A 26,256-nucleotide genomic window follows, 5' to 3' on the forward strand; every position below is an offset into this window, starting at 1 on the left:
TCAGACCAGTTCTGGATCTAAAAATTTTGAATCGTTATGTAAGAATACCAACATTCAAAATGGTGACTATAAGGACTATTCTGCCTTTTGTTCAGCAAGGGCATTATATGTCCACAATAGACTTACAGGATGCATATCTTCATATTCCGATTCATCCAGATCACTATCAGTTCCTTAGATTCTCTTTTCTAGACAAGCATTACCAATTTGTTGCTCTTCCTTTTGGCCTAGCGACAGCTCCAAGGATCTTTTCAAAGGTTCTCGGTGCCCTACTCTCTGTAATCAGAGAGTGGGGTATTGCAGTGTTTCCTTATTTGGACGATATCTTGGTACTTGCTCAGTCTTTACGTTCTGCAGAATCTCACACAAATCAACTACTGTTGTTTCTTCAAAGACATGGTTGGAGGATCAGTTTACCAAAACGTTATTTGATTCCTCAGACAAGGGTAACCTTTTTAGGTTTCCAAATAGATTCAGTATCCATGACTTTGTCTCTAACAGACAAGACGTCTGAAATTGGTTGCAGCTTGTCGGAAACTTCAGTTTCAATCGTTCCCTTCAGTAGCTATGTGCATAGAGGTTTTAGGTCTCATGACTGCAGCATCGGACGTGATCCCCTTTGCTCGGTTTCACATGAGACCTCTTCAGCTTTGTATGCTGAACCAATGGTGCAGGGATTATACAAAGAGATCACAATTAATATCCTTAAATCCTAATGTTCAACTATCTCTGACTTGGTGGTTAGATCACCATCGTATAGTTCAAGGGGCCTCTTTTGTTCGTTCAACCTGGACTGTGATCACAACAGATGCAAGTCTTTCAGGTTAGGGAGCTGTCTGGGGATCTCTGACAGCACAGGGGGTTTGGAAATCTCAAGAGGCAAGATTACCAATCAATATTTTGGAACTCTGTGCGATTCTCAGAGCTCTTCAGTTTTGGCCTCTACTGAAGAGAGAACTGGTTATTTGTTTTCAGACAGACAATGTCACAACCGTGGCGTATGTCAATCGTCAGGTTGGGACGGATACTTGCTTGGGCGGAATCCAGCTCCTGTCTAATTTCTGATGTCCATATCCCAGGTATAGACAATTGGGAAGTGTATTAACTCAGTCGCCAGACTTTACATCCGGGAGAGTGGTCTCTTCACCCAGATGTGTTTTTTTTCAGATTGTTCAGATGTGGGGGCTTCCAGAAATAGATCTGATGGCTTCTCATCTAAACAGGAAACTTCCCAGGTATCTGTCCAGGTCCAGGGATCCTCAGGCGGAAGCAGTGGATGCGTTGACACTTCCTTGGAGTTATCAACCTGCCTATATTTTTCCGCCTCTAGTTCTTCTTCCAAGACTGATTTCCAAAATCATAATGGAACGTTAGTTTGTACTGCTGGTGGCTCCAGCATGGCCACACAGGTTTTGGTATGCGGATCTTATTCGGATGTCCAGTTGCCAACCTTGGCCACTTCCGTTAAGGCCAGACCTATCTCAAGGTCCATTTTTCCATCAGGATCTCAAACATTAAATTTCAAGGTATGGAGATTGAACGCTTAGTGCTTAGTCATAGAGGTTTCTCTGACTCAGTGATTAATACTATGTTGCAGGCTCATGAATCGGTGTAAAAAGATTTATTATCGAATTTGGAAGATTTACATTTCATGGTGCTCTTCTCATAAATTCTCTTGGCATTCTTTTAGAATTCCTAGAATTTTACAGTTTCTTCAGGATGGTTTAGATAAGGGTTTGTTTGCAAGTTCCTTGAAAGGACAAATCTCTGATCTTTCTGTTCTGTTCCACAGAAAAATTGCTAAACTTCCTGATATTCATTGTTTTGTACAGGCTTTGGTTCGTATCAAGCCTGTCATTAAATCAATTTCTCCTCCTTGGAGTCTTAATTTGGTTTTGAAGGCTTTACAGGCTCCTCCGTTTGAGCCTATGCATTCTCTGGACATTAAATTACTTTCTTGGAAAGTGTTGTTCCTTTTGGCCATCTCTTCTGCTAGAAGAGTTTCTGAATCATCTGCTCTTTCTTGTGAGTCTCCTTTTCTGATTTTTCATCGAGATAAGGCGGTTTTGCGGACTTAGTTTAATTTTATACCTAAAGTTGTGAACTCCAACAACATTAGTAGAGAAATTGTTGTCCCTTCTTTGTGTCCTAATCCTAAGAATTCTCTTGAGAGATCTTTACATTCTTTGGATGTGGTAAGAGCTTTGAAATATTATATTGAAGCTACTAAAGATTTCAGGAAGACATCTAGTCTATTTATTATCTTTTCTGGTTCTAGGAAAGGTCAGAAGGCTTCTGCCATTTCTTTGGCATCTTGGTTAAAGCTTTTTGATTCATCATGCCTATTTGGAGTCAGGTAAATCCCCGCCTCAGAGGATTACGACTCATTCTACTAGGTCAGTTTCCACTTCCTGCGCTTTTAAGAATTAAGCTTCTGTTGATCAGATTTGCAAAGCAGCAACTTGGTCTTCTTTGCATACATTTACTAAATTCTAACATTTTGATGTTCTTCAGAAGCAGTTTTTGGTTTGAAAAGTACTTCAGGCAGCAGTTTGATTCTTCTGCTTATAATTTCTGGGTTTTTTTCATTATAAAGATTAAAACTTTTGATTTGGGTTGTGGATTAATTTTTCAGCGGAATTGGCTGTCTTTATTTTTATCCCTCCCTCTCTAGTGACTCTTGCGTGGAAGTTCCACATCTTGGGTATCTGCTATCCCATACGTCACTAGCTCATGGACTCTTGCCAATTACATGAAAGAAAACATAATTTATGTAAGAATTTACCTGATAAATTCATTTCTTTCATATTGGCAAGAGTCCATGAGACCCACCCTTTTTATTGTGGTTATGATTTTTTTGTATAAAGCACAATTATTCCAATTCCTTGTTGATGCTTTTTGCTCCTTTCTTATCACCCCACTTCTTGACTATTCGTTAAACTGAATTGTGGGTGTGTTGGGGGGTGTATTTATAGGCATTTTGAGGTTTGGGAAACTTTGCCCCTCCTGGTAGGATTGTATATCCCATACGTCACTAGCTCATGGACTCTTGCCAATATGAAAGAAATGAATTTATCAGGTAAATTCCTTCTATAAAATTAGGGACCTATATGGAGTATTAGTAACCCACGGAGCATTTGATTACTGGGCAACAGCACATCAATATTATGATGGAATCCATAATACTTTACATATCACATACTGTACACAATAACATTGTGATTAATATCTTTTTAATAACAGTATCCACTGATCACCGTTAAAACCACACATTGGTTTACTAAATTTCATTTGAAGTCCTTAATATTAATTCCATTTTATTATTTATTTGTCACTCACATGTTTTATACGTGCACAAAGCATCACATTTATATAAGTCAGAATTTTTGGCACTGATTTTCACTCAGGGTAAAATATTTACCCATATTAATTAGTTTATAGTTTGTGATTTATTTTAATTAATTTTATTCCTGTTATACTCAGTATCTCCATTTTAATCACCATGTATGGTGTTCAAATTTTTCCATATAAGGTCCGTAACATAGATTTATATTTCAATACTGCAAGTACATCGATACAGTTGTAGTGAGGCCCATCGATCAATCATTTGAGTAATGTGTTTGAACTAAACTGCGATCAGTTTTTATGCCTAATTCCAAGATGAAATGTTTAAACTACGCGATTCTGTTCCCTACAAATAACATGGATGCAGTATATGCCCACTGATTTGTAGGGCAATCTGACTACTTTACATCTCTACACATTTTAAGATGATTCTGACATTAGCCTACTATGATGTCACAGCAAGGGGCGGCGTGTACATCAGGAAGTAAATAAAAGGCTGTGAACTGGGCGGCGCCTCCACTTTTGAGAAAGCCAATAGGGGAAACATGTTAAGGGAGGAAAGACAGGACGTTGGGGTGTTTTTGTTGTTTTTAATTTTGCACTGGTTCAGTGGTATCAATAATCCAATACTTATTATATTGGGGCTAGTGATATCTCTCTAGGAGATAAGTTGTTCGGGTTAAATACGATATTGTCTCGCACAGGCCGGTCTTGCCAATCATGCTTATATTTCTTTCATGTAATTAGCAAGAGTCCATGAGCTAGTGACGTATGGGATATACATTCCTACCAGGAGGGGCAAAGTTTCCCAAACCTCAAAATGCCTATAAATACACCCCTCACCACACCCACAAATCAGTTTTACAAACTTTGCCTCCCGTGGAGGTGGTGAAGTAAGTTTGTGCTAGATTCTACGTTGATATGCGCTCCGCAGCAGGTTGGAGCCAGGTTTTCCTCTCAGCGTGCAGTGAATGTCAGAGGGATGTGAAGAGAGCATTGCTTATTTGAATTCAATAATCTCCTTCTACGGGGTCTATTTCATAGGTTCTCTGTTATCGGTCATAGAGATTCATCTCTTACCTCCCTTTTCAGATCGACGATATACTCTTATATATACCATTACCTCTACTGATTCTCGTTTCAGTACTGTTTTGGCTTTCTACTACATGTAGATGAGTGTCCTGGGGTAAGTAAGTCTTATTTTTGTGACACTCTAAGCTATGGTTGGGCGCTTTTATATAAAGTTCTAAATATTTGTGTTTAAACATTTATTTGCCTTGATTCAGGATGTTCAATATTCCTTATTTCAGACAGTCAGTTTCATTATTTGGGTTAATGCATTTGAATAATCAATTTTTTTCTTACCTTAAAATTTTATTGCGTCATTTTTGGCGCAAAAAAAATTCTAAGTTATTTCCGGCATCGTACTTGTCACCGGAAGTTGCGTCATTTTTGACGTTTTTGCGCCAAAAGTATCGGTGTTACCGGATGTGGCGTCATTTTTGACGCTAAAAGCATTAGGCGCCAAATAATGTGGGCGTCTCTTTTGGCGCTAAAAAATATGGGCGTAATTATTGTCTCCACATTATTTAAGTCTCATTGTTTATTTGCTTCTGGTTTCTAGAAGCTTGTTCACTGGCATTTTTTTCCCATTCCTGAAACTGTCATTTAAGGAATTTGATCAATTTTGCTTTATATGTTGTTTTTTCTATTACATATTGCAAGATGTCTCAGATTGACCCTGAATCAGAAGATACTTCTGGAAAATCGCTGCCTGATGTTGGATCTACCAAAGTTAAGTGTATTTGCTTTAAACTTGTGGTATCTGTTCCTCCAGCTGTTGTTTGTAATGAATGTCATGACAAACTTGTTAATGCAGATAATATTTCCTTTAGTAATGTTTCATTACCTGTTGCTGTTCCATCAACATCTAATACTCAGAATGTTCCTGTTAACATAAGAGATTTTGTTTCTAAATCCATTAAGAAGGCTATGTCTGTTATTCCTCCTTCTAGTAAGCGTAAAAGGTCTTTTAAAACTTCTCATTTTTCAGATGAATTTTTAAATGAACATCATCATTCTGATTCTGATAATGTTTCCTCTGGTTCAGAGGATTCTGTTTCAGAGGTTGATGCTGATAAATCTTCATATTTATTCAAAATGGAATTTATTCGTTCTTTACTTAAAGAAGTCTTAATTGCATTAGAAATAGAGGAATCTGGTCCTCTTGATACTAAATCTAAACGTTTAAATAAGGTTTTTAAATCTCCTGTAGTTATTCCAGAAGTTTTTCCTGTCCCTGATGCTATTTCTGAAGTAATTTCCAGGGAATGGAATAATTTGGGTAATTCATTTACTCCTCCTAAACGTTTTAAGCAATTATATCCTGTGCCATCTGACAGATTAGAGTTTTGGGACAAAATCCCTAAGGTTGATGGGGCTATCTCTACTCTTGCTAAACGTACTACTATTCCTACGGCAGATAGTACTTCCTTTAAGGATCCTTTAGATAGGAAAATTGAATCCTTTCTAAGAAAAGCTTACTTATGTTCAGGTAATCTTCTTAGACCTGCTATATCTTTAGCGGATGTTGCTGCAGCTTCAACTTTTTGGTTGGAAGCTTTAGCGCAACAAGTAACAGATCATAATTCTCATAGCATTGTTAATCTTCTTCAACATGCTAATAATTTTATTTGTGATGCCATCTTTGATATCATTAGGGTTGATGTCAGGTATATGTCTCTAGCTATTTTAGCTAGAAGAGCTTTATGGCTTAAAACTTGGAATGCTTATATGTCTTCTAAGTCAACCTTGCTTTCCCTTTCTTTCCAGGGTAATAAATTATTTGGTTCACAGTTGGATTCTATTATTTCAACTGTTACTGGGGGGAAAGGTACTTTTTTACCACAGGATAAAAAATCTAAAGGTAAATTTAGGTCTACTAATCGTTTTCGTTCCTTTCGTCACAATAAGGAACAAAAGCCTGATCCTTCCCCTACAGGAGCAGTATCAGTTTGGAAACCATCTCCAGTCTGGAATAAATCCAAGCCTTTTAGAAAGCCAAAGCCAGCTCCCAAGTCAACATGAAGGTGCGGCCCTCATTCCAGCTCAGCTGGTAGGGGGCAGATTACGATTTTTCAAAGAAATTTGGATCAATTCGATTCACAATCTTTGGATTCAGAACATTGTTTCACAAGGGTACAGAATAGGCTTCAAGATAAGGCCTCCTGCAAGAAGATTTTTTCTTTCCCGTGTCCCAGTAAATCCAGTGAAGGCTCAAGCATTTCTGAAATGTGTTTCAGATCTAGAGCTGGCTGGAGTAATTATGCCAGTTCCAGTTCTGGAACAGGGGCTGGGGTTTTACTCAAATCTTTTCATTGTACCAAAGAAGGAGAATTCCTTCAGACCAGTTCTGGATTTAAAAATATTGAATCATTATGTAAGGATACCAACATTCAAAATGGTAACTATAAGGACTATTCTGCCTTTTGTTCAGCAAGGGCACTATATGTCCACAATAGATTTACAGGATGCATATCTGCATATTCCGATTCATCCAGATCACTATCAGTTTCTGAGATTCTCTTTCCTAGACAAGCATTACCAGTTTGTGGCTCTGCCGTTTGGCCTAGCAACAGCTCCAAGGATTTTTACAAAGGTTCTCGGTGCCCTTCTGTCTGCAATCAGAGAACAGGGTATTGTGGTATTTCCTTATTTGGACGATATCTTGGTACTTGCTCAGTCTTCACATTTAGCAGAATCTCATACGAATCGACTTGTATTGTTTCTTCGAGAACATGGTTGGAGGATCAATTTACCAAAAAGTTCATTGATTCCTCAGACAAGGGTAACCTTTTTAGGTTTCCAGATAGATTCAGTGTCCATGACTCTGTCTCTGACAGACAAGAGACGTCTAAAATTGGTTTCAGCTTGTCGAAACCTTCAGTCTCAATCATTCCCTTCGGTAGCCTTATGCATGGAAATTCTAGGTCTTATGACTGCTGCATCGGACGCGATCCCCTTTGCTCGTTTTCACATGCGACTTCTTCAGCTCTGTATGCTGAACCAGGGGTGCACGAATTATACAAAGATATCTCAATTAATATCTTTAAAACCGATTGTACGACACTCTCTGACGTGGTGGACAGACCACCATCGTTTAGTTCAGGGGGCTTCTTTTGTTCTTTCGACCTGGACTGTGATTTCAACAGATGCAAGTCTGACAAGTTGGGGAGCTGTTTGGTGGTCTCTGACAGCACAAGGGGTTTGGGAATCTCAGGAGGTGAGATTACCGATCAACATTTTGGAACTCCGTGCAATTTTCAGAGCTCTTCAGTCATGGCCTCTTCTAAAGAGAGAGTCGTTCATTTGTTTTCAGACGGACAATGTCACAACCGTGGCATATGTCAATCATCAAGGAGGGACTCCTAGTCCTCTGGCTATGAAAGAAGTATCTCGAATACTGGTATGGGCGGAATCCAGCTCCTGTCTAATTTCTGCGGTTCATATCCCAGGTATAGACAATTGGGAAGCGGATTATCTCAGTCGCCAAACGTTACATCCGGGCGAATGGTCTCTTCACCCAGAGGTAATTTTTCAGATTGTTCGAATGTGGGGACTTCCAGAAATAGATCTGATGGCTTCTCATCTAAACTAGAAGCTTCCCAGGTATCTGTCCAGATCCAGGGATCCTCAGGCGGAGGCAGTGGATGCATTGTCACTTCCTTGGAAGTATCATCCTGCCTATATCTTTCCGCCTCTAGTTCTTCTTCCAAGAGTGATTTCCAAGATTCTAAAGGAGTGCTCGTTTGTTCTGCTGGTGGCTCCAGCATGGCCTCACAGGTTTTGGTATGCGGATCTTGTCCGGATGGCCACTTGCCAACTGTGGACTCTTCCGTTAAGACCAGACCTTCTATCGCAAGGTCCTTTTTTCCATCAGGATCTCAAATCCTTAAATTTGAAGGTATGGAGATTGAACGCTTGATTCTCAGTCATAGAGGTTTCTCTGACTCTGTGATTAATACTATGTTACAGGCTCGTAAATCTGTATCTAGGAAGATATATTATCGAGTCTGGAAGATTTACATTTCTTGGTGTTTTTCTCATCATTTTTCTTGGCATTCTTTTAGAATTCCTAGAATTTTACAGTTTCTTCATGATGGTTTGGATAATGGTTTGTCTGCAAGTTCCTTGAAATGACAAATCTCTGCTCTTTCTGTTCTTTTTCACAGAAAGATTGCTAGTCTTCCTGATATTCATTGTTTTGTACAAGCTTTGGTTCGTATAAAACCTGTTATTAAGTCAATTTCTCCTCCTTGGAGTTTGAATTTGGTTCTGGGGGCTCTTCAAGCTCCTCCGTTTGAACCTATGCATTCGCTGGACATTAAATTACTTTCTTGGAAAGTTTTGTTTCTTTTGGCCATCTCTTCTGCTAGAAGAGTTTCTGAATTATCTGCTCTTTCTTGTGAGTCTCCTTTTCTGATTTTTCATCAGGATAAGGCGGTGTTGCGAACTTCTTTTAAATTTTTACCTAAGGTTGTGAATTCTAACAACATTAGTAGAGAAATTGTGGTTCCTTCATTGTGTCCTAATTCTAAGAATTCTAAGGAAAGATTGTTGCATTCTTTGGATGTAGTTAGAGCTTTGAAATATTATGTTGAAGCTACTAAAAAATTCCGAAAGACTTCTAGTCTATTTGTTATCTTTTCCGGTTCTAGGAAAGGTCAGAAGGCCTCTGCCATTTCTTTGGCGTCTTGGTTAAAGTCTTTGATTCATCATGCTTATGTCGAGTCGGGTAAAACTCCGCCTCAAAGGATTACAGCTCATTCTACTAGGTCAGTTTCTACTTCCTGGGGATTTAGGAATGAAGCTTCGGTTTGCAAAGCAGCAACTTGGTCTTCTTTGCATACTTTTACTAAATTCTACCATTTTGATGTGTTTTCTTCTTCTGAAGCAGTTTTTGGTAGAAAAGTACTTCAGGCAGCTGTTTCAGTTTGATTCTTCTGCTTATAATTTCAGTTTTTTTCATTATAAGATTTAAACTTTGTTTTGGGTGTGGATTATTTTCAGCGGAATTTCCCTCCCTCTCTAGTGACTCTTGCGTGGAAGATCCACATCTTGGGTATTCATTATCCCATACGTCACTAGCTCATGGACTCTTGCTAATTACATGAAAGAAAACCTAATTTATGTAAGAACTTACCTGATAAATTCATTTTTCATATTAGCAAAAGTCCATGAGGCCCACCCTTTTTTGTGGTGGTTATGATTTTTTTGTATAAAGCACAATTATTCCAATTCCTTATTTGTTATGCTTTCGCACTTTTTTCTTATCACCCCACTTCTTGGCTATTCGTTAAACTGATTTGTGGGTGTGGTGAGGTGTGTATTTATAGGCATTTTGAGGTTTTGGAAACTTTGCCCCTCCTGGTAGGAATGTATATCCCATACGTCACTAGCTCATGGACTCTTGCTAATATGAAAGAAATGAATTTATCAGGTAAGTTCTTACATAAATTATGTTTTTTAGCCTAAACTTGTGTTGCTCGAACTCAGCATCAACAATACAAGCTCTCTAGCAATTATCTCTAATAATTTATTTGGTTCTCAGTTGGATTCTATTATTTCAACTGTTAATGGGGGAAAGGGAGTTTTTCTGCCTCAGGATAAAAAACCTAAGGGTAAATCTAAGGCTTCTAACCGTTTTCGTTCCTTTAGTCAAAGTAAGGAACAAAAATCCTTCCCCCAAGGAATCTGTTTCCAATTGGAAGCCTTCCTCAAATTGGAATAAATCCAAGCCATTTAAGAATCCAAACTCAGCCCCTAAGTCCGCATGAATGTGCGGTCCTCATTCCAGCTCAGCTGGTAGGGGGCAGATTAAGGTTTTTCAAAGATATTTGGATAAATTCTGTCCAAAATCAATGGATTCAGAGCATTGTCTCTCAAGGGTATCGAATAGGATTCAGAGTAAGACCTTATTTGTTTAAAATAGAGTATATTCATTCTTTGTTAAAAGAAGTGTTAATTACTTTGGATATTGAGAAAGCTAGTCCTCTTGATATTAAAACCAGTAAACGTTTAAATTCTGTTTTTAAACCTCCTGTGGTTACTCCAGAGGTTTTTCCTATTCCTGATGCTTTTTCTGATATGATTTCTAAGGAATGGAATAAGCCCGGTACTCCTTTTAATCCTTCTGCAAGGTTTAAAAAATTGTATCCTTTACCAGCAATTTCTATAGAGTTTTGGGAAAAGATCCCCAAAGTTGATGGGGCTATTTCTACTCTTGCTAAATGAACCAATATTCCTATGTAAGCTAGTACTTCCTTTAAAGATCCTTTAGATAGGAAGCTTGAATCTTATCTAAGGAAAGCCTATTTATTTTCAGGTCATCTTCTTAGGCCTGCAATTACTTTGGCTGATGTTGCAGCTGCTTCAACTTTTTGGTTGGAGAATTTAGCGCAACAAGAATTGGATTCTGACTTATATAGCATTGTTCGTTTACTACAACATGCTAATCATTTTATTTGTGATGCTATTTTTGATATTATCAAAATTGATGTTAGATCCATGTCTTTAGCTATTTTAGCTAGAAGAGCTTTGTGGCTTAAATCTTGGAATGCTGATGTGACATCTAAGTCTAGATTACTATCTCTTTCTTTCCAAGGTAATAATTTATTTGCTTCTCAGTTGGATTCTATTATTTCAACTGTTACTGGGGGGAAGGGAATTTTTTTGCCTCAGGATAAAAAACCTAAGGGGAAATCTAAGGCTTCTAATCGTTTTCGTTCCTTTCGTCAAAATAAGGAACAAAAACCTAATCCTTCCCCCCCAAAGAATCTGTTTCCAATTGGAATAAATCAAAGCCTTTTAAGAAACCAAAGTCAGCCCCTAAGTCCGTGTGAAGGTGCGGCCCTCATTCCAGCTCAGCTGGTAGGGGGCAGATTAAGGTGTTTTTAAGGATGTTTATGCAAATTCTGCCCAAAATCAATGGATTCAGAGCATTGTCTCTCAGGGGTACCGAATAGGATTCAGAGTAAGACCACCTGTGAACAAGGCCTGGGGTTTTATTCAAATCTATTCATTGTCCCAAAGAAAGAAAATTCATTCAGACCAGTTCTGGATCTGAAAATTTTGAATCGTTATGTAAGAGTACCAACTTTCAAGATGGTGACTATAAGGACTATTCTGCCTTTTGTTCAGCAAGGACATTATATGTCTACAATAGACTTGCAGGATGCTTACCTTCATATTCTGATTCATCCATAACATTATCAGTTCCTGAGATTCTCTTTTCTAGACAAGCATTACCAATTTGTTGCTCTTCCATTTGGCCTAGCAACAGCTCCAAGAATCTTTTCAAAGGTTCTAGGAGCCCTACTCTCTGTAATCAGAGAACAGGGTATTGCGGTGTTTCCTTATTTGGACGATATCTTGGTACTAGCTCGGTCTTTATGTTCTACAGAATCTCACACAAATCAACTAGTGTTGTTTCTTCCAAAACATGGTTGGCGGATCAATTTACCAAAAAGTTTTTTAAATCCTTAGACAAGGGTCACCTTTTTAGGTTTCCAGATAGATTCAGTGTCCATGACTCTGTCTCTAACAGACAAGAGACATTTGAAAATGGTTGCAGCCTGTCGGCACCTTCAGTCTCAGTCATTCCCTTCAGTGGCTATGTGCATGGAAGTTTTAGGCCTCATGACTGCAGCATTGGACGCGATTCCTTTTGCTCGTTTTCACATGAGACCTCTCCAGCTTTGCATGCTGAATCAATGGTGCCGGGATTATACAAAGATATCACAATTAATATCCTTAAATCCCAATGTTCGACACTCTCTGACGTGGTGGTTAAATCACCAGCATTTAGTTCAAGGGGCCTCTTTTGTTCGGCCAACCTGGACTGTGATCACAACAGATGCGAGTTTTCAGGTTGGGGAGCTGTCTGGGGATCTCTGACAGCACAAGGGGTTTGGAAATCTCAAGAGGCGAGATTACCAATAAATATTTTAGAACTCTGTGCAATTCTCAGAGCTCTTCAGTTTTGGCCTCTGTTGAAGAGAGAACCGTTCATTTTGTTTTCAGACAAACAATATTACAACGGTGGCATATGTCAATCATCAGGGTGGGACTCACAGTCCCCAAGCTAGCTATGAAAGAAGTATCTTGGATACTTGTTTGGGCGGAATCCAGCTCCTGTCTAATTTCTGCGGTTCGTATCCCAGGTGTAGACAATTGGGATGCGGATTATCTCAGCCGTCAGACTTTACATCCAGGGGAGTGGTCTCTCCATCCAGATGTGTTTTCTCAGATTGTTCAGATGTGGGGTCTTCCAGAAATAGATCTGATGGCTTCTCATCTAAACAAGAAACTTCCCAGATACCTGTCCAGGTCCAGGGATTCTCAGGCGGAAGCAGTAGATGCACTGACACTTCCTTGATGTTATCAACCTGCTTATATCGTCCCGCCTCTAGTTCTTCTTCCAAGAGTGATCTCCAAGATCATCATGGAACAATCATTTGTGTTGCTGGTGGCTCCAGCATGGCCCCACAGGTTTTGGTATGCGGATTTTGTTCAGATGTCCAGTTGCCAACCTTGGCCACTTCCGTTAAGGCCGGACCTACTGTCTCAAGGTCCATTTTTCCATCAGGATCTCAAATCACTAAATTTGAAGGTATGGAAATTGAACGCTTAGTACGAAGTCATAGAGGTTTCTCTGACTCAGTAATTAATACTATGTTACAAGCTCGTAAATCTGTCTCTAGGAAGATTTATTATAGAGTTTGGAAGACTTACATTTCATGGTGTTCTTCTCATAAATTCTCTTGGCATTCTTTTAGAATTCCTAGAATTTTACAGTTTCTCCAGGATGGTTTGGATAGGGGTTTGTCTGCAGGTTCCTTGAAGGGACAAATCTCTGCTCTTTCTGTTTTATTTCACAGAAAGATTGCTAATCTTCCTGATATTCATTGTTTTGTACAGGCTTTGGTTCGTATCAAGCCTGTCATTAAATCAATTTCTCCTACTTCGAGTCTTAATTTGGTTTTGAAGGCGTTACAGGCTCCTCCTTTTGAGCCTATGCATTCTTTGGATAGTATACTACTTTCTTGGAAAGTGATGTTCCTTTTGGCTATCTCTTCTGCTAGAAGAGTTTCTGAGCTATCTGCTCTTTCTTGTGAATCTCCTTTTCTGATTTTTCATCAGAATTAGGCGGTTTTGCGGACTTCATTTGAATCTTTACCTAAGGTTGTGAATTCTAACATTAGTACAGAAATTGTTGTCCCTTCCTTGTATCCTAATCCTAAGAATCATTTGGAAAGATCCTTACATTCTTTGGATGTGGTGAGAGCTTTGAAATATTATGTTGAAGCTACTAAACATTTCAGGAAGACTTCTAGTCTATTTGTTATCTTTTCTGGTCCTAGGAAAGGTCAGAAGGCCTCTGCTATTTCCTTGGCCTCTTGGTTAAAGCTTTTGATTCATCAAGCTTATTTGGAGTCGGGTCAGGCCCCGCCTCAGAGAATGCTAATTGGGTGTGTGGTGATATATGTGCAGGACTCAACTGGGCAACCCCTAATTCTGATATGCTCCCAGTATCAGAAAGTGTAGAAATCTAAAGCAAATGGGGGAGGGGTGCGCTCAAAGGACAGAGCAGTGAGTGGGACTATCTATAATAGCTAATAGCTGAAAAGGCTGGAAAAAATGGATCCAATCCGTTAATTAGTATACCCGCCTCAGAGAATTACAGCTCATTCTACTAGATCAGTCTCCACTTTGTGGGCTTTAAAGAATGAAGCTTCAGTTGATCAGATTTGCAAAGCAGCGACTTGTTCCTCTTTGCATACATTTACTAAATTCTACCGTTTTGATGTATTTGCTTCTTCTGAAGAAGTTTTTGGTAGAAAAGTTCTTCAGGCAGCTGTTTCAGTTTGATTCTTCTGCTGATGTTTTAAGTTTTTCTTTTCTTAATGAGAATAACTTATATTTTGGGTTGTGGATTATTTTTCCAGCATTTGGCTGTTGTTTATTTTTATCCCTCCCTCTCTAGTGACTCTTACGTGGAGTTCCACATCTTTGGTATTGATATCCCATAGGTCACTAGCTCATGGACTCTTGCCAAGAAAACATAATTTATGTAAGAATTTACCTGATAAATTCATTTCTTTCATATTGAAAGAAATTCATTTCTTTCATATTGGCAAGAGTCCATGAGACCCACCCTTTTTATGGTAATTATGATTTTTTTTGTATAAAGCACAATTATTTCCAAATTCCTTTGTTGATGCTTTTTACTCCTTTCTTTATCACCCCACTACATGGCTATTCGTTAAAACTGAATTGTGGCTGTGTTGAGGGGTGTATTTATAGGCATTTTGAGGTTTGGGAAACTTTGCCCCTCCTGGTAGGATTGTATATCCCATATGTCACTAGCTCATGGACTCTTGCCAATATGAAAGAAATGAATTTATCAGGTAAGTTTTTACATAAATTATGTTTTTTTTCCGACATCAATCTTTGCTCCATACCCCACAATGACAATGCAAAAAACAGATTTTTGATAAATTTAAATATAACATTGCCGTAAGTATCCAGGCGCTTAGAGAGACATAAAACCCAGGATTCAGATAGAGTATGTAATTTTAAACAACTTTCCATTTTACTTCCTTAATCAAATTTTCTTTGTTTCCTTGTCATCAAAAAATATAAAACCGTGATATAAGCAGAGGAGTGTGCAGGTGTCTACATAGTGTAGAGATATGAAGATCTTTATTAGCTCATGTGAGCAATGTCAGGGCTCCTACCCCTTTTTCAATCTAACACAAATGACAATTGTTTTATCATTCTATCTTTGCTTTTTAGCAAGGAATTGACTTAGATTTTTATTTAAAAAATATTGAGTTACTGCTTGGTATTCAACTCTGGTGAGCATTAGCAAGGAAGTGCCAAGATAATTAGAATTCAAGCAATCAAAAGCAGAAAATTATTTATATTGGCCTAATACCTAGATAATGCATACCAGGGTTTTCAGCCCTTGCTCTCTCATCCTATTATGGACAGTCTAGGAATGAGGTATGAGGAAGTGAGGTCATCTTCGTAAAGGAGCATGGTCATTTCTGTCAATGGGTAGGGATCTCATCTGGTAAGCCTTATTTAGGTATTAGGCCATGAAATAGAATATACTGCTGTTGATTATTTACATTCTAATTCTTTCCCATGGGGGAATGTTTATGCAGAGAAAACAAATAAAATAAAAAATGATATAAATTCTTCATACTAGCTACATTTTAAGATGCGTCTTCTACGTTTGCTTTACGTTTGAATGTTTTAATAGAGCATATGTGTCTGTAGGATGTTGAGTTAAAGGGACTGTAAAGTCATAAATAGACATTCATGATTTAAACAGAGCATACAATTTTAAACAGATTTCCAATGTACTGCTATTTTATTTTTCTTCTCTTGTTATCCTTTGCTGAAAGGTTTATATAGGTAAGCTCAGGAGCAGCAAAGATCCTAGATTCTAGCTGCTGATTGGTGGCTGTGTGTATGTACAGTATATGTATGTGTGTGTATGTATGTATGTATATATATATATATATATATATATATATATATATATATATATATATATATATATAGTCATTGTCTCACCCATGTGTTCAGTTGGAGAACAGTTGAACATTTCTGCTTCTTTAACAAATGATACCAAGAGAATGAAGCAAATTTGATAATAGAAGTAAATTGGAATGTTAAAAATTGTATGTTCTATCTGAATCATTAAAGAAAATTGTTGGGTTTCCTGTGCCTTTAAAGTGAAGGTAAACCTTGTCATTGTGGGAATCCCTGACAGTTAAATATTCTTTGATTCAGAAGGGTTCGAAGGCAACCCCCTTGGTAACTTTGTCAACTAATTATGACCAAGTCACGCAGGAGAAGTGGGCAAATAAAGGTCTATACCGTATTGCAGACGCTTTGATAGGTACTAAGCTGCTGTCCTTTAATCAATATGCTGAACTAAATAGACAAGAGCGATCTAGCTGGTTCCATTATCTCCAGTTGAGGGCCAGAGTAAATACAGTTATGGGAAGTAACGGACTAACTACTAGCTTATATTTAGAGCGTATTTCTTTAGCTTCTGGGCGCACAAGAGGTGTTATTTTCAACCTATATATTCACTTTAATGTTCCTTCTAAATTAAGTAAACTACCGTTTATGCTTAAATGGGAATCAGACATTTAATTTTAATTGGTCGGCTGAAAAATGGTGTGACACGTTGAGGTCGGGTACTTCTTTTTCAATATGTGCCCACCTCTAGGAAAATGTTATTAAGGTAGCTTTTCGATGGTATTTCCATTCTTCTAGGATACATAATAAGGAACATACTAGCGCTAATTGTCTGCCTGGTTGCGCTTAGAGGGGTACATATCCTCATATGTGGTGGCAATGCTGTCACGTATCTAATATATGGTCCCAAACCTTGGCTCTTCTGAGTGAAATACTAGACAGGCAAATTGACTTAAACCCTACTCAGAAACTATTACACGATCCTCTACCAGACCTAAACTCTAAGGCAAATAAATTAGTGGCTATCATTTGCACTATAACTAAATTAAGCATAGCAAGATACTGGAAAACTATAATCTGACTTATTCGATAATTTGGAACAAGATTGATTTCTATTATCAAATGAGTAGTGCTTCTGCAGGTAGGCAACAAAGAGCAGTTTCTTTCGATTTGGGAACCTTGGATTATATATATTGAAAGTAGGGGCAGACAGCATGATAATAGGGTACTTAATTAAACTCCACTTGGGTATGTAGTGAGGACTGCATCTCCTGCCTCCTCTGCTTCCATCCAACCTGTCTGGACGGGTCATTTCACACTTCCTTTTCCCCTTCCTTTTCCCCTTCCTACCGGTTGAATCCCATGTTCCTTGAGGCAGGGGCTGAATCTTTACAATAGATAACGGATATATGCTCGGGTTTCTTTTGGGCTGGGCCTCCGCCCTAGAAGGGGATTTCATGTCTTGAAATAAATGTTATGGTAATATACTGTTTGTTCAAATTATATAAACATTGTTCTCAGGAGAGATAGGACACATTTGTTAAGAATGTAAATTTGATGGCAATAATGAATCATGAATTTTTGTCATGTAAACATTTCTTTGTAATTAGAAAATTCGCTAAACTTTTTTTTCAATTAAAGTGAAGGTAAACTTTGAATGAAAGCCTGTTTTTTAAAAATACTATTAAAAACAGGGGCAGTTCCATTTATCAAAGTTTACAAAGCAGCCGTTTGGTTAAAAACTTACCTTTCCTCTTTGCACAGCCAGAGCAGCTTCCCCCACACGGAGATCCTCTCTTCACACGTCATCAATGACTAATACAGCTACCTCCAATCACGGCTTTCCCCCCAGAGTAGTCATTGACTGAGGCCATGCCGTGATTGGAGGAAGCTGGATTAGTAATTGACGTGTGAAGAGAGGATCTTCGGTGGGGGAAGCTGCTCTGGCTGTGAAAAAAAGCAAAGTTAAGTTTTTAATCAAAACGGCTGCTTTGTAAACTTTGATAAATGAAAGTGCCCCTGTTTTTAATAGTATTTTTTAAAAAACGGACTTTCATTCATCAAAGTTTACCTTCACTTTAAGATTGGTATTGTCGGTTTTCAAGTTTGTAAAAAGGCCACTTTTTTGTTTTTGTTTTTTTTATGAATATAGAGGGAGATTGCACGCAAACTTGCCAACCCCAAACAGCCTACAAATCCATTTTTGGAAATGGTCAAGTTTTTATTGGAAAGGATTGCTCCGGTACATATAGATTCAGAAGCTATCAGGTATGTAAATATAAATAGATACCTATTGGTTTCAACCAGAGCTTCATAAATCCATGAAGCTATAATGCACACTTCTCATAATGTTTTCTATGGCTTCTAACGTTTTATTATGTGCTTACCTATATTCCTGCTTTGGCTCCTAAACAAAACATGTTTGAGTGCCTAATATTCTGTATCTGTTAGTTTTATTTACATTTGTTAACCCCTGATTTAAACTTATGTATATAACTAGGGTTAGAATGCAACAAAAACTGCTGTCACTTGTAACTATAATGCATTTACAGTGTTCTCCACAGAAGATTTTGCCATATAGGTTGCATTATATAGTAGCCAGGGGGAGACAATGTAATGCTTTCTCATATAACATTTTCGACTTTCCAAACCAAAAACTAATTGTTTATTTTAACTTAAATGTAATTAATGATTTGACCAATAAACAATATTGGAAGGTGGCCACTTACGGCATTCAACTCTTTTCGTAAGCTTCTTGTGAAAGTACGGCAAATTAAGATCTGAATTAACACAGATCTTAGTGTGTTGCGTTTTCACAAGAAGGAATCCGGCTCTGAAAAGAGCTGAATGCCACTAACAGCTGCCTACTTCCACTTTTGGATCATCACAAATTATTATTTGAATGTACATGCCTATAAAAAATGTAGTATTTACAGATTTCTTTCCTAAGATATGGTGAGTCAACAACTACTAGTGAGTCATCAATTACTAGTGGGCATATCACTCCTGGCCCCAGCAGGAGGCGGCAAAGAGCACCACAACAAAGCTGTTCACTCCCCTACCCATAATCCCCAGTCATTCTCTTTGCTTCTGTCAATGGAGGAGGTGAAGTTTGGTGTCTGAAGGAATGAATTCCTTTTCTTTCATGTAAATAGCAAGAGTCAATGAGCTAGTGACGTATGGGATATACATTTCTACCAGGAGGGGTAAAGTTTCCCAAACCTCAAAATGCCTATAAATACACCTCCCACCACACACATACTTCAGTTTTTACAAACCTTTCCTCCTATTGAGGTGATGAAGTTAGCTTGTGTTTGATTTTTGTTTTCTTCTATGATAAGCGCTTCTAAGCATACTGAAGCCCAATTCCTCTCAAAGTACAGTGTTTGTCAGAGGGATGTGAAGAGAGTTTTGCCTGTTGATTTTTATGGTTTCACTCATGGGAAATCTTTTCAAGGGTTCTCTGTTATCGGTCGTAGGGATTCATCTCCTACCTCCCTTTTCAGATCGAAGATATACTCTTACACCATTACCTCTGTTGATAGTTTTCAGTACTGGTTTGGCTGTCTGCTATATGTGGATGGATGTCTTCGGTAAGTATGTATCATTATTTAAGACAGTCTCAGCTATGTTTGGCACTTTATGTATTAATTTAAAGTTTTAAATATATGTATTTACTTCTATTTGCCAGGAGTCAGGTCTGTGTATTTCCATTTGCAGTCTAACAGTTTCAGTATTTGAATCATGTTTTAGTATGTTTTTTTTTTTTTTTTTTTTTAATTTCTTACCTGGGGTTTAGTCTTTTTTTTCCTTGAATTTCTCTGGCAAATCTAGACTCGCGAGGGCGCAAAATGCTGTTATTTATTGCGTCAATTTTTTTTGGCACATATTTGCGTCTATGGTGTTGCATATTTCGTCATTTCAACGTTAGTTGGGCGCAAAGTCGCTCTTGTTATGATGCAAGTTGCGTCATACTTGGCGCCAATTTTTTTTTTGTTTTATTACCCCACTTCCTTTATGCTCATTGCTCTCTTTATATTCTAGAGGGCTATGCTGTTTGCTTTTTTGCCTATTTAGCATATGCATTTTTTCCCATTCCTGAAACTGCTGTTTGAGGAAATCGGATATTTATTTAAATGTTATTTTTTCTTTTACATTTTGCAAGATGTTTCAGTCTGATCCTGTCTCAGAAACTACTGTAGGAGCCATGCTGCCTGCACAAAGTTCTACCAAAGCTAAGTGTATCTGTAAGCAAGCTGAGATTATATCTCCGGCTATATTATGTAACCGTTGTATGATAAGGTTTTGCATACTGATAATGTTTCTATTAGTACTAGTACAGCACCTGTTGTTCCTTCAACATCTAATGTACATTATATCCCTGTTGATATGAAAAATGATATTGCTGATGCAATACAGAAGGCTATGTCTGCTATTCCACCTTCTAATAAACGTAAAAGGTCTTTTAAAACTTCTCATAAAACTGATGAAATTTTTGATGACCGACAACATACTGAAATATCCTCCTCTGAAGAAGATCTCTCTTGTTCAGAAGATCCTACTTCAGACATTGAAATTGATAAATGTTATATTTTTAAGATTGAATATATTCGGTCTTTGTTGAAAGAAGTATTGGTTACTTTGGGTATTGAGGAGTCTGATCCTCTTGATAACAAAACCAGTTTAAATTCTGTGATAACTACTGAGGTTTTTCCTGTTCCAGATGCGGTTTCTGATGTGATTGCTAAGGAATGGTCTAAGCCTGGTGCTTCTTTTAATCCTTCTTCTAGGTTTAAAAAATTATATCCTTTACCAGTGGCTAATTTTGGAGTTTTGGGGAAAAGTCCCTAAGGTTGATGGGTTTATTTCTACTCTTGCCACATGTACTACTATTGCTATGGAAGATAGTACTTCTTTTAAGGATCCTTTAGATAGGAAGATTGAATCTTATCTAAGGAAAGCTTATTTACATTCTGGCTATATTCTCAGACCTGCCATTTCTATGGCTGATGTTGCGACTGCATCAACTTTTTGGTTGGATAACTTAGCACATCAGGAAACAGATCCTGATTTGTCTAGCATTGTTAGTTTGCTTAAACATGCTAATCATTTTATCTCTGATGCTATTTTTGATATCATCAAGATTAATGTTAAATCTATGTCTTTAGCTATTCTGGCTAGAAGAGCTTTATGGCTTAAATCATGGAATGCTGACATGGTATCTAAATCTAGATTACTATCTCTATTTTTCCAGTGTAATAATTTATTTGGTTCTCAGTTGGATTCTATTATTTCTACTATCACTTGTGGGGAAGGGAGTTTTCTTGCCCCAAGATAAAAAGTCTAAGGGTAAATCTAAAGCTTCTAATCGGTTTTGTTCCTTTCGTCAGAATAGAGAACAGAAAACTACTCCTTCCCCTAAGGACTCTGGCTCCAATTGGAAGCCATCTTCAAGTTGGAATAAATCCAAGCCTTATAAGAAGCCAAAGCTAGCCCCCAAGACTGCATGAAGGTGCGGCTCTCAATCCAGTTCAATTGGTGGGGGGCAGATTGAAATTATTTCAAAACATGTGGGCAGATTCTGTTCAGAATTAGTGGATTCAGAGCATTGTTTCTCAAGGGTATCGAATAGGTTTCAGAATAAGACCTCCTGTGAGAAGATTCTTTCTCTCTCATTTTCCAACAAATCCTGTGAAAGCTCAGGCTTTTCTGAAGTGTGTTTCAGATCTGGAGCTTTCAGGGATGATTACACAAGTTCCGCTTCAGGAGCAGGGTCTGGGTTTTTATTCAAATCTATTCATTGTCCCAAAGAAAGAAAATTCATTCAGACCAGTTCTGGATCTGAAGTTTTTGAATCGTTCTTTAGGGTCCCAACTTTCAAAATGGTGACTATAAGGACTATTCTGCCTTTTGTTCAGCAAGGTCATTACATGTTTGCAATAGACTTACAGGACGTTTATCTTCACATTCCGATTCATCCAGGTCACTATCGGTTTCTGAGATTCTCTTTTCTAGACAAGCATTACCAATTTGTTGCTCTTCCATTTGGTCTAGCGACAGCTCCAAGAATCTTTTTGAAGGTTTGCGGTGCCCTTTTATCTGTAATCAGAGAGCAAGGTATTGCGGTGTTTCCCTATTTGGACGATATCTTGGTACTGGCTCAATCTTTTCATTTAGCAGAATCTCACACAAATCAACTTGTTGGTGTTTCGTCAGACATAGTTGGAGCATCAATTTACCAAAGAGTTTCTTGATTCCTCAGACAAGGGTCACCTTTTTAGGTTTCCAGATTCGGTCTCCATGACCCTGTCTTTAACAGACAAGAGATTAATGAAATTGGTTTCAGCTTGTCGAAACCTTCAGTCTCGATCATTCCCTTCAGTGGCTATGTGCATAGAAGTTTTAGATCTCATGACTGCAGCTTCAGACGCAATCCCCTTTTGCTTGTTTTCATGAGACCTCTGCAGCTTTGCATGTTGAATTAATGGTACAGGGTTTATACTCGGATATCACAATTGATATTCTTAAATCCCAGCATTCTACTCTCTCTGAGTTTGTGGTTAGACCATCATAGTATTATTCAAGGGGCCTCTTTTGTTCGCCCGGCCTGTATTCTCAACAGGTGCAAGTCTTTTTTTTTTTTTTTTTTTTTTTTTTTCCCCTCATTTATTTTAAAGTCAGCAATGTAACAAAATAATAGCTTACAGAATATAGAAAAAGATTATGTATACCTTCAGTTTTAACAATGAAAATAAGCAGGTATGTGTTTATTATTTCACATTACATTGCTGGCAATTTTTATAATTCTATCCTAAAAGAAAAAGAAACAGGCAAACAGATAATAATAATAATAATAATAATAATAAAAAAATAAAATAAAAAAAAAACATTGGGATCAAGGCACCGTAAGAAAAAACACTTCTAATACATATCCATTAAATTGCATAAATAAACGTAACAAACATCTTTTGCCTGTTTGTACAATAAATGTTTAATCCTAATAATAATCTCATAACATCATATTATTTCCTGCTGTACTAGATATATTTAGCCACTAACTTAATAATCATATAAACCATATCATTCTCTCACTGGATTAATCCAGATTATATAGATAGAGACACTGAGTCAAAACAACAAGCGTCTCTTACATGTATATGCAATTCATATTTAAACTTGACAGTACTCTATTAACCTCATAGAATTTCAAACAGTATTAAATATGTATAGCCACCAGGTTAAACATTTTATATACACCATAATATTCTTTCAATGGAATAATCCATGTTGTATAATTAGATAGACATTAGTTAGCAGCACCTTATATTGCTGTCATTTCCCAAAAAAAAGTGACTGCTCACCTCTCGCTCCTCATATATACAGTTGGCCCACTACACTCGGGACCACCCCTCAGAGATTAATATGTGTGGGAGAAGTTCCAGATTAGCATAAGAAGTAAATGCTCTAAGGCTCAAATAATTTTAACATTTCTCACAAAAGCTTTTTTTTCCATCTTTCTCCCTCCCTCCCTCTTTTTCTTTCCTTTTCCCTCTTTTTCTTATCTTTCCCGTTCACATAACCCACTGAGTTGGAAGGTACCCCTCCAGAATTGCTTTATCAACAAACACGGATTTACGTAGAGGGTAGATAATCTGTACTTGCGTTACAAGAGGGACTGACTATTAATCTTAACCATTTTTGAAAAAAGGCTTTAAATTGTTTCTCATTGTTTGACTCCATTTGGTATTGTTCTATTATCATTTGTGAATACATTTTTTTAACAAATTCTGCAATACCTGGGAGGTTTGTCTGCCTTCCATTGTTGTAATATTAGGTTCCTTGTCACCAATATGGCATTGTTAATAAAGGGTTGATCCTTCATTACATTTTGATTTTTCACATTACACAGAAAGATTGTCATTATTGAAGAGAATAGAAGATGCTGATGGATACACTTATTTACTTAAAAATTAACTCTACTCCAGAATCTATTAATTTTTGGGTAAAACCAAAAACAGTGCATAGTATCTGCATTCGGGTAAGTACAGTGGAAACAACTGCCTGAACACTTTTTATCCCATTTGGCAAGGATCACCGGGGAAATATAAGAGAAGTTTAATAATTTACTATGCGACTCTTTACACATCGTGTTCTTGATACCTACTAATTGGATACTTTTTTAAATATCATGTATCGCTAGTTCTCCAAGAAAAGCCTGCCATCTGGACAAAATAGATTCCAAATATCGCTGGCCATGTTTTAACATAATCGATTTATACCAACTCGAAATTGAGTAGTATCCACTCCTGAACATGCGGATGCCCATTTCTACTACTCCTAAGTCCCAACCATTATTATATTCTGACATATCTTGGAAGAGATAATGTCTGATTTGTAAGTACGCAAAAAATTGTTTTGGGAGGTAAAATTCCCCTCCGATTTGCTCAAAGTTTTTGATAATTAGAGTGTCTGAGTTAAGTAATTGGTCAACATATCCAAGTCACCACAAAGTCACCACAGTTACAAACTCAGGGTTCCCCAAAATGGAGAGGTATCTGGAGAGATTATATTTTATCTCAAGTTCCACACAGAAACTGTCATGCTATCACCACATTCTTGTTCTTGTTCCAGAAACGGCATATAGAGACGTCCCTTCCTCTTCCCCCACAAAAACTTTGTACATAATTTCTTAACTTGCCTTAAGCCTATACTTTTAATAAATATTTGATGATTTTGCATTAAGTATAAAAGGCGTGGAAATAAAAAGGTTTGCAACAGTACAATTTTTGCTGACAGGGGAATTGGAAGTGATTTCCATTTGCCCATCATAATCTTGGCTTCACCAAAGAATTTAGTAAAATGTAATAAGTACCAACAAGCAGAGTTGTCAAACAGAAAGATCCCCAAATATTTAATATGTTCTACTATTTGGAAGGTGACATCTCTGGACTATCTTTTTTTTTTTTTTTTTTTACTAATCCATAGCAATTCGGATTTATTCTGGTTAATGTTATAACCAGAGAACATACTGAATTAATTTATTATTTCCAGTACGAGACGTATGCTAAACTTGGTCTGGGACAAAAATAGTAGCAGATCGTCCGCAGATGCAAGTCTTTTAGGTTGGGGAGCTGTCTGGGAGTCTGACAGCACAAGGGGTTTGAAATCCTCTAGAGGCGAGGTTACCAATCAATATCTTAGAACTCTGTGTTATTTTCAGGGCTCTTCAGGCTTGGCCTCTATTGAAGAGAGAACTTTTAATTCGCTTTCAGACAGACAATATCACAACTGTGGCATATGTCAATCATCAGGGAGGGAATCGCAGTCCTTTAGCAATGAAAGAAGTTTTACAGATACTTTCTTGGGCGGAATCCAACTCTTGTCTAATTTCTGCAATTCATATCCCAGGTGTAGACAATTGGAAAGCGGATTATCTCAGCCATCAGACTTTGCATCCGGGGGGAGTGGTCTCTCCATCCAGATGTGTTTTTTCCTTTTGTACAGATGTGGGGTCTTCCAGAAATAGACCTGATAGCTTCCCATCTAAACAGGAAACTTCCTAGATACCTTTCCATGTCCAGGGATTCTCAGGCGGAGATGGTGGATGGGTTAGCAGTCCCTTGGTCTTAACAAGTTGCTTATATTTTTCCACGTCTAGTTCTTCTTCCAAGGATGATCTCTTAAGATCATAATGGAACAATTGCATGTGTTTCTGATAGCACCAGCATGACCTCACAGGTTTTGGTACGCAGATCTTGTCTGGATGTCCAGTTGTCAACCTTGGTCACTTCCTTTAAGGCCAGACCTTCTGCCTCAAGGGCCGTTTTTTTTCCATCAGGATCACAAATCTCTAAATTTGAAGGTATGGAAATTGAACGTTTAGTGCTTAGTCATAGAGGTTTCTCGGACTCAGTGATCAATACTATGTTGCAGGCTCGTAAGTCTGTTTCAAGGAATATTTATTTTACAAAGATATGACGAGTCCACGGATTTCATCCTTACTTGTGGGATATTAACCTCCTGCTAACAGAAAGTGGCAAAGAGCACCACAGCAGAGCTGTATTTATAGCTCCTCCCCTTCCCCTCCACCCCCAGTCATTCTCTTTGCCTGTGTTATACTAGGAAGACATGGTAAAGTGAGGTGTTAGTTTTAGTTTCTTCAATCAAGAAGTTTTTTTATTTTAAATGGTACCGGTGCATACTATTTTCCTCAGAGGGATATGGAAGAAGATTTCTGCCCTGAGGTTTGATGATCTTAACATTTGTAATTAAGATCCACGCTGGTTCCCACAAGACTTCTGAAGGTAACCATGAGACATCTTCAGTGTGGAGACGGGTTTCATGCTACAAGCA

General features: G+C 37.8%; 1 protein-coding gene across 1 annotated transcript in view; it reads left to right on the forward strand.

Annotated features, from left to right (window-relative positions):
* Positions 1-26,256, forward strand: part of PDS5A (PDS5 cohesin associated factor A) — a 1,179,407-nt gene that overhangs the window by 616,826 nt on the left and 536,325 nt on the right. Inside the window, exon 15 of the mRNA XM_053700274.1 lies at positions 18,056-18,171. Within this exon, the coding sequence (XP_053556249.1) occupies positions 18,056-18,171 (116 nt within the window). The remainder of the gene's footprint in view (positions 1-18,055; positions 18,172-26,256) is intronic.

This window comes from Bombina bombina, chromosome 2 (assembly GCF_027579735.1).
Source record: "Bombina bombina isolate aBomBom1 chromosome 2, aBomBom1.pri, whole genome shotgun sequence".
NCBI classification, from domain to species: domain Eukaryota; kingdom Metazoa; phylum Chordata; class Amphibia; order Anura; family Bombinatoridae; genus Bombina; species Bombina bombina.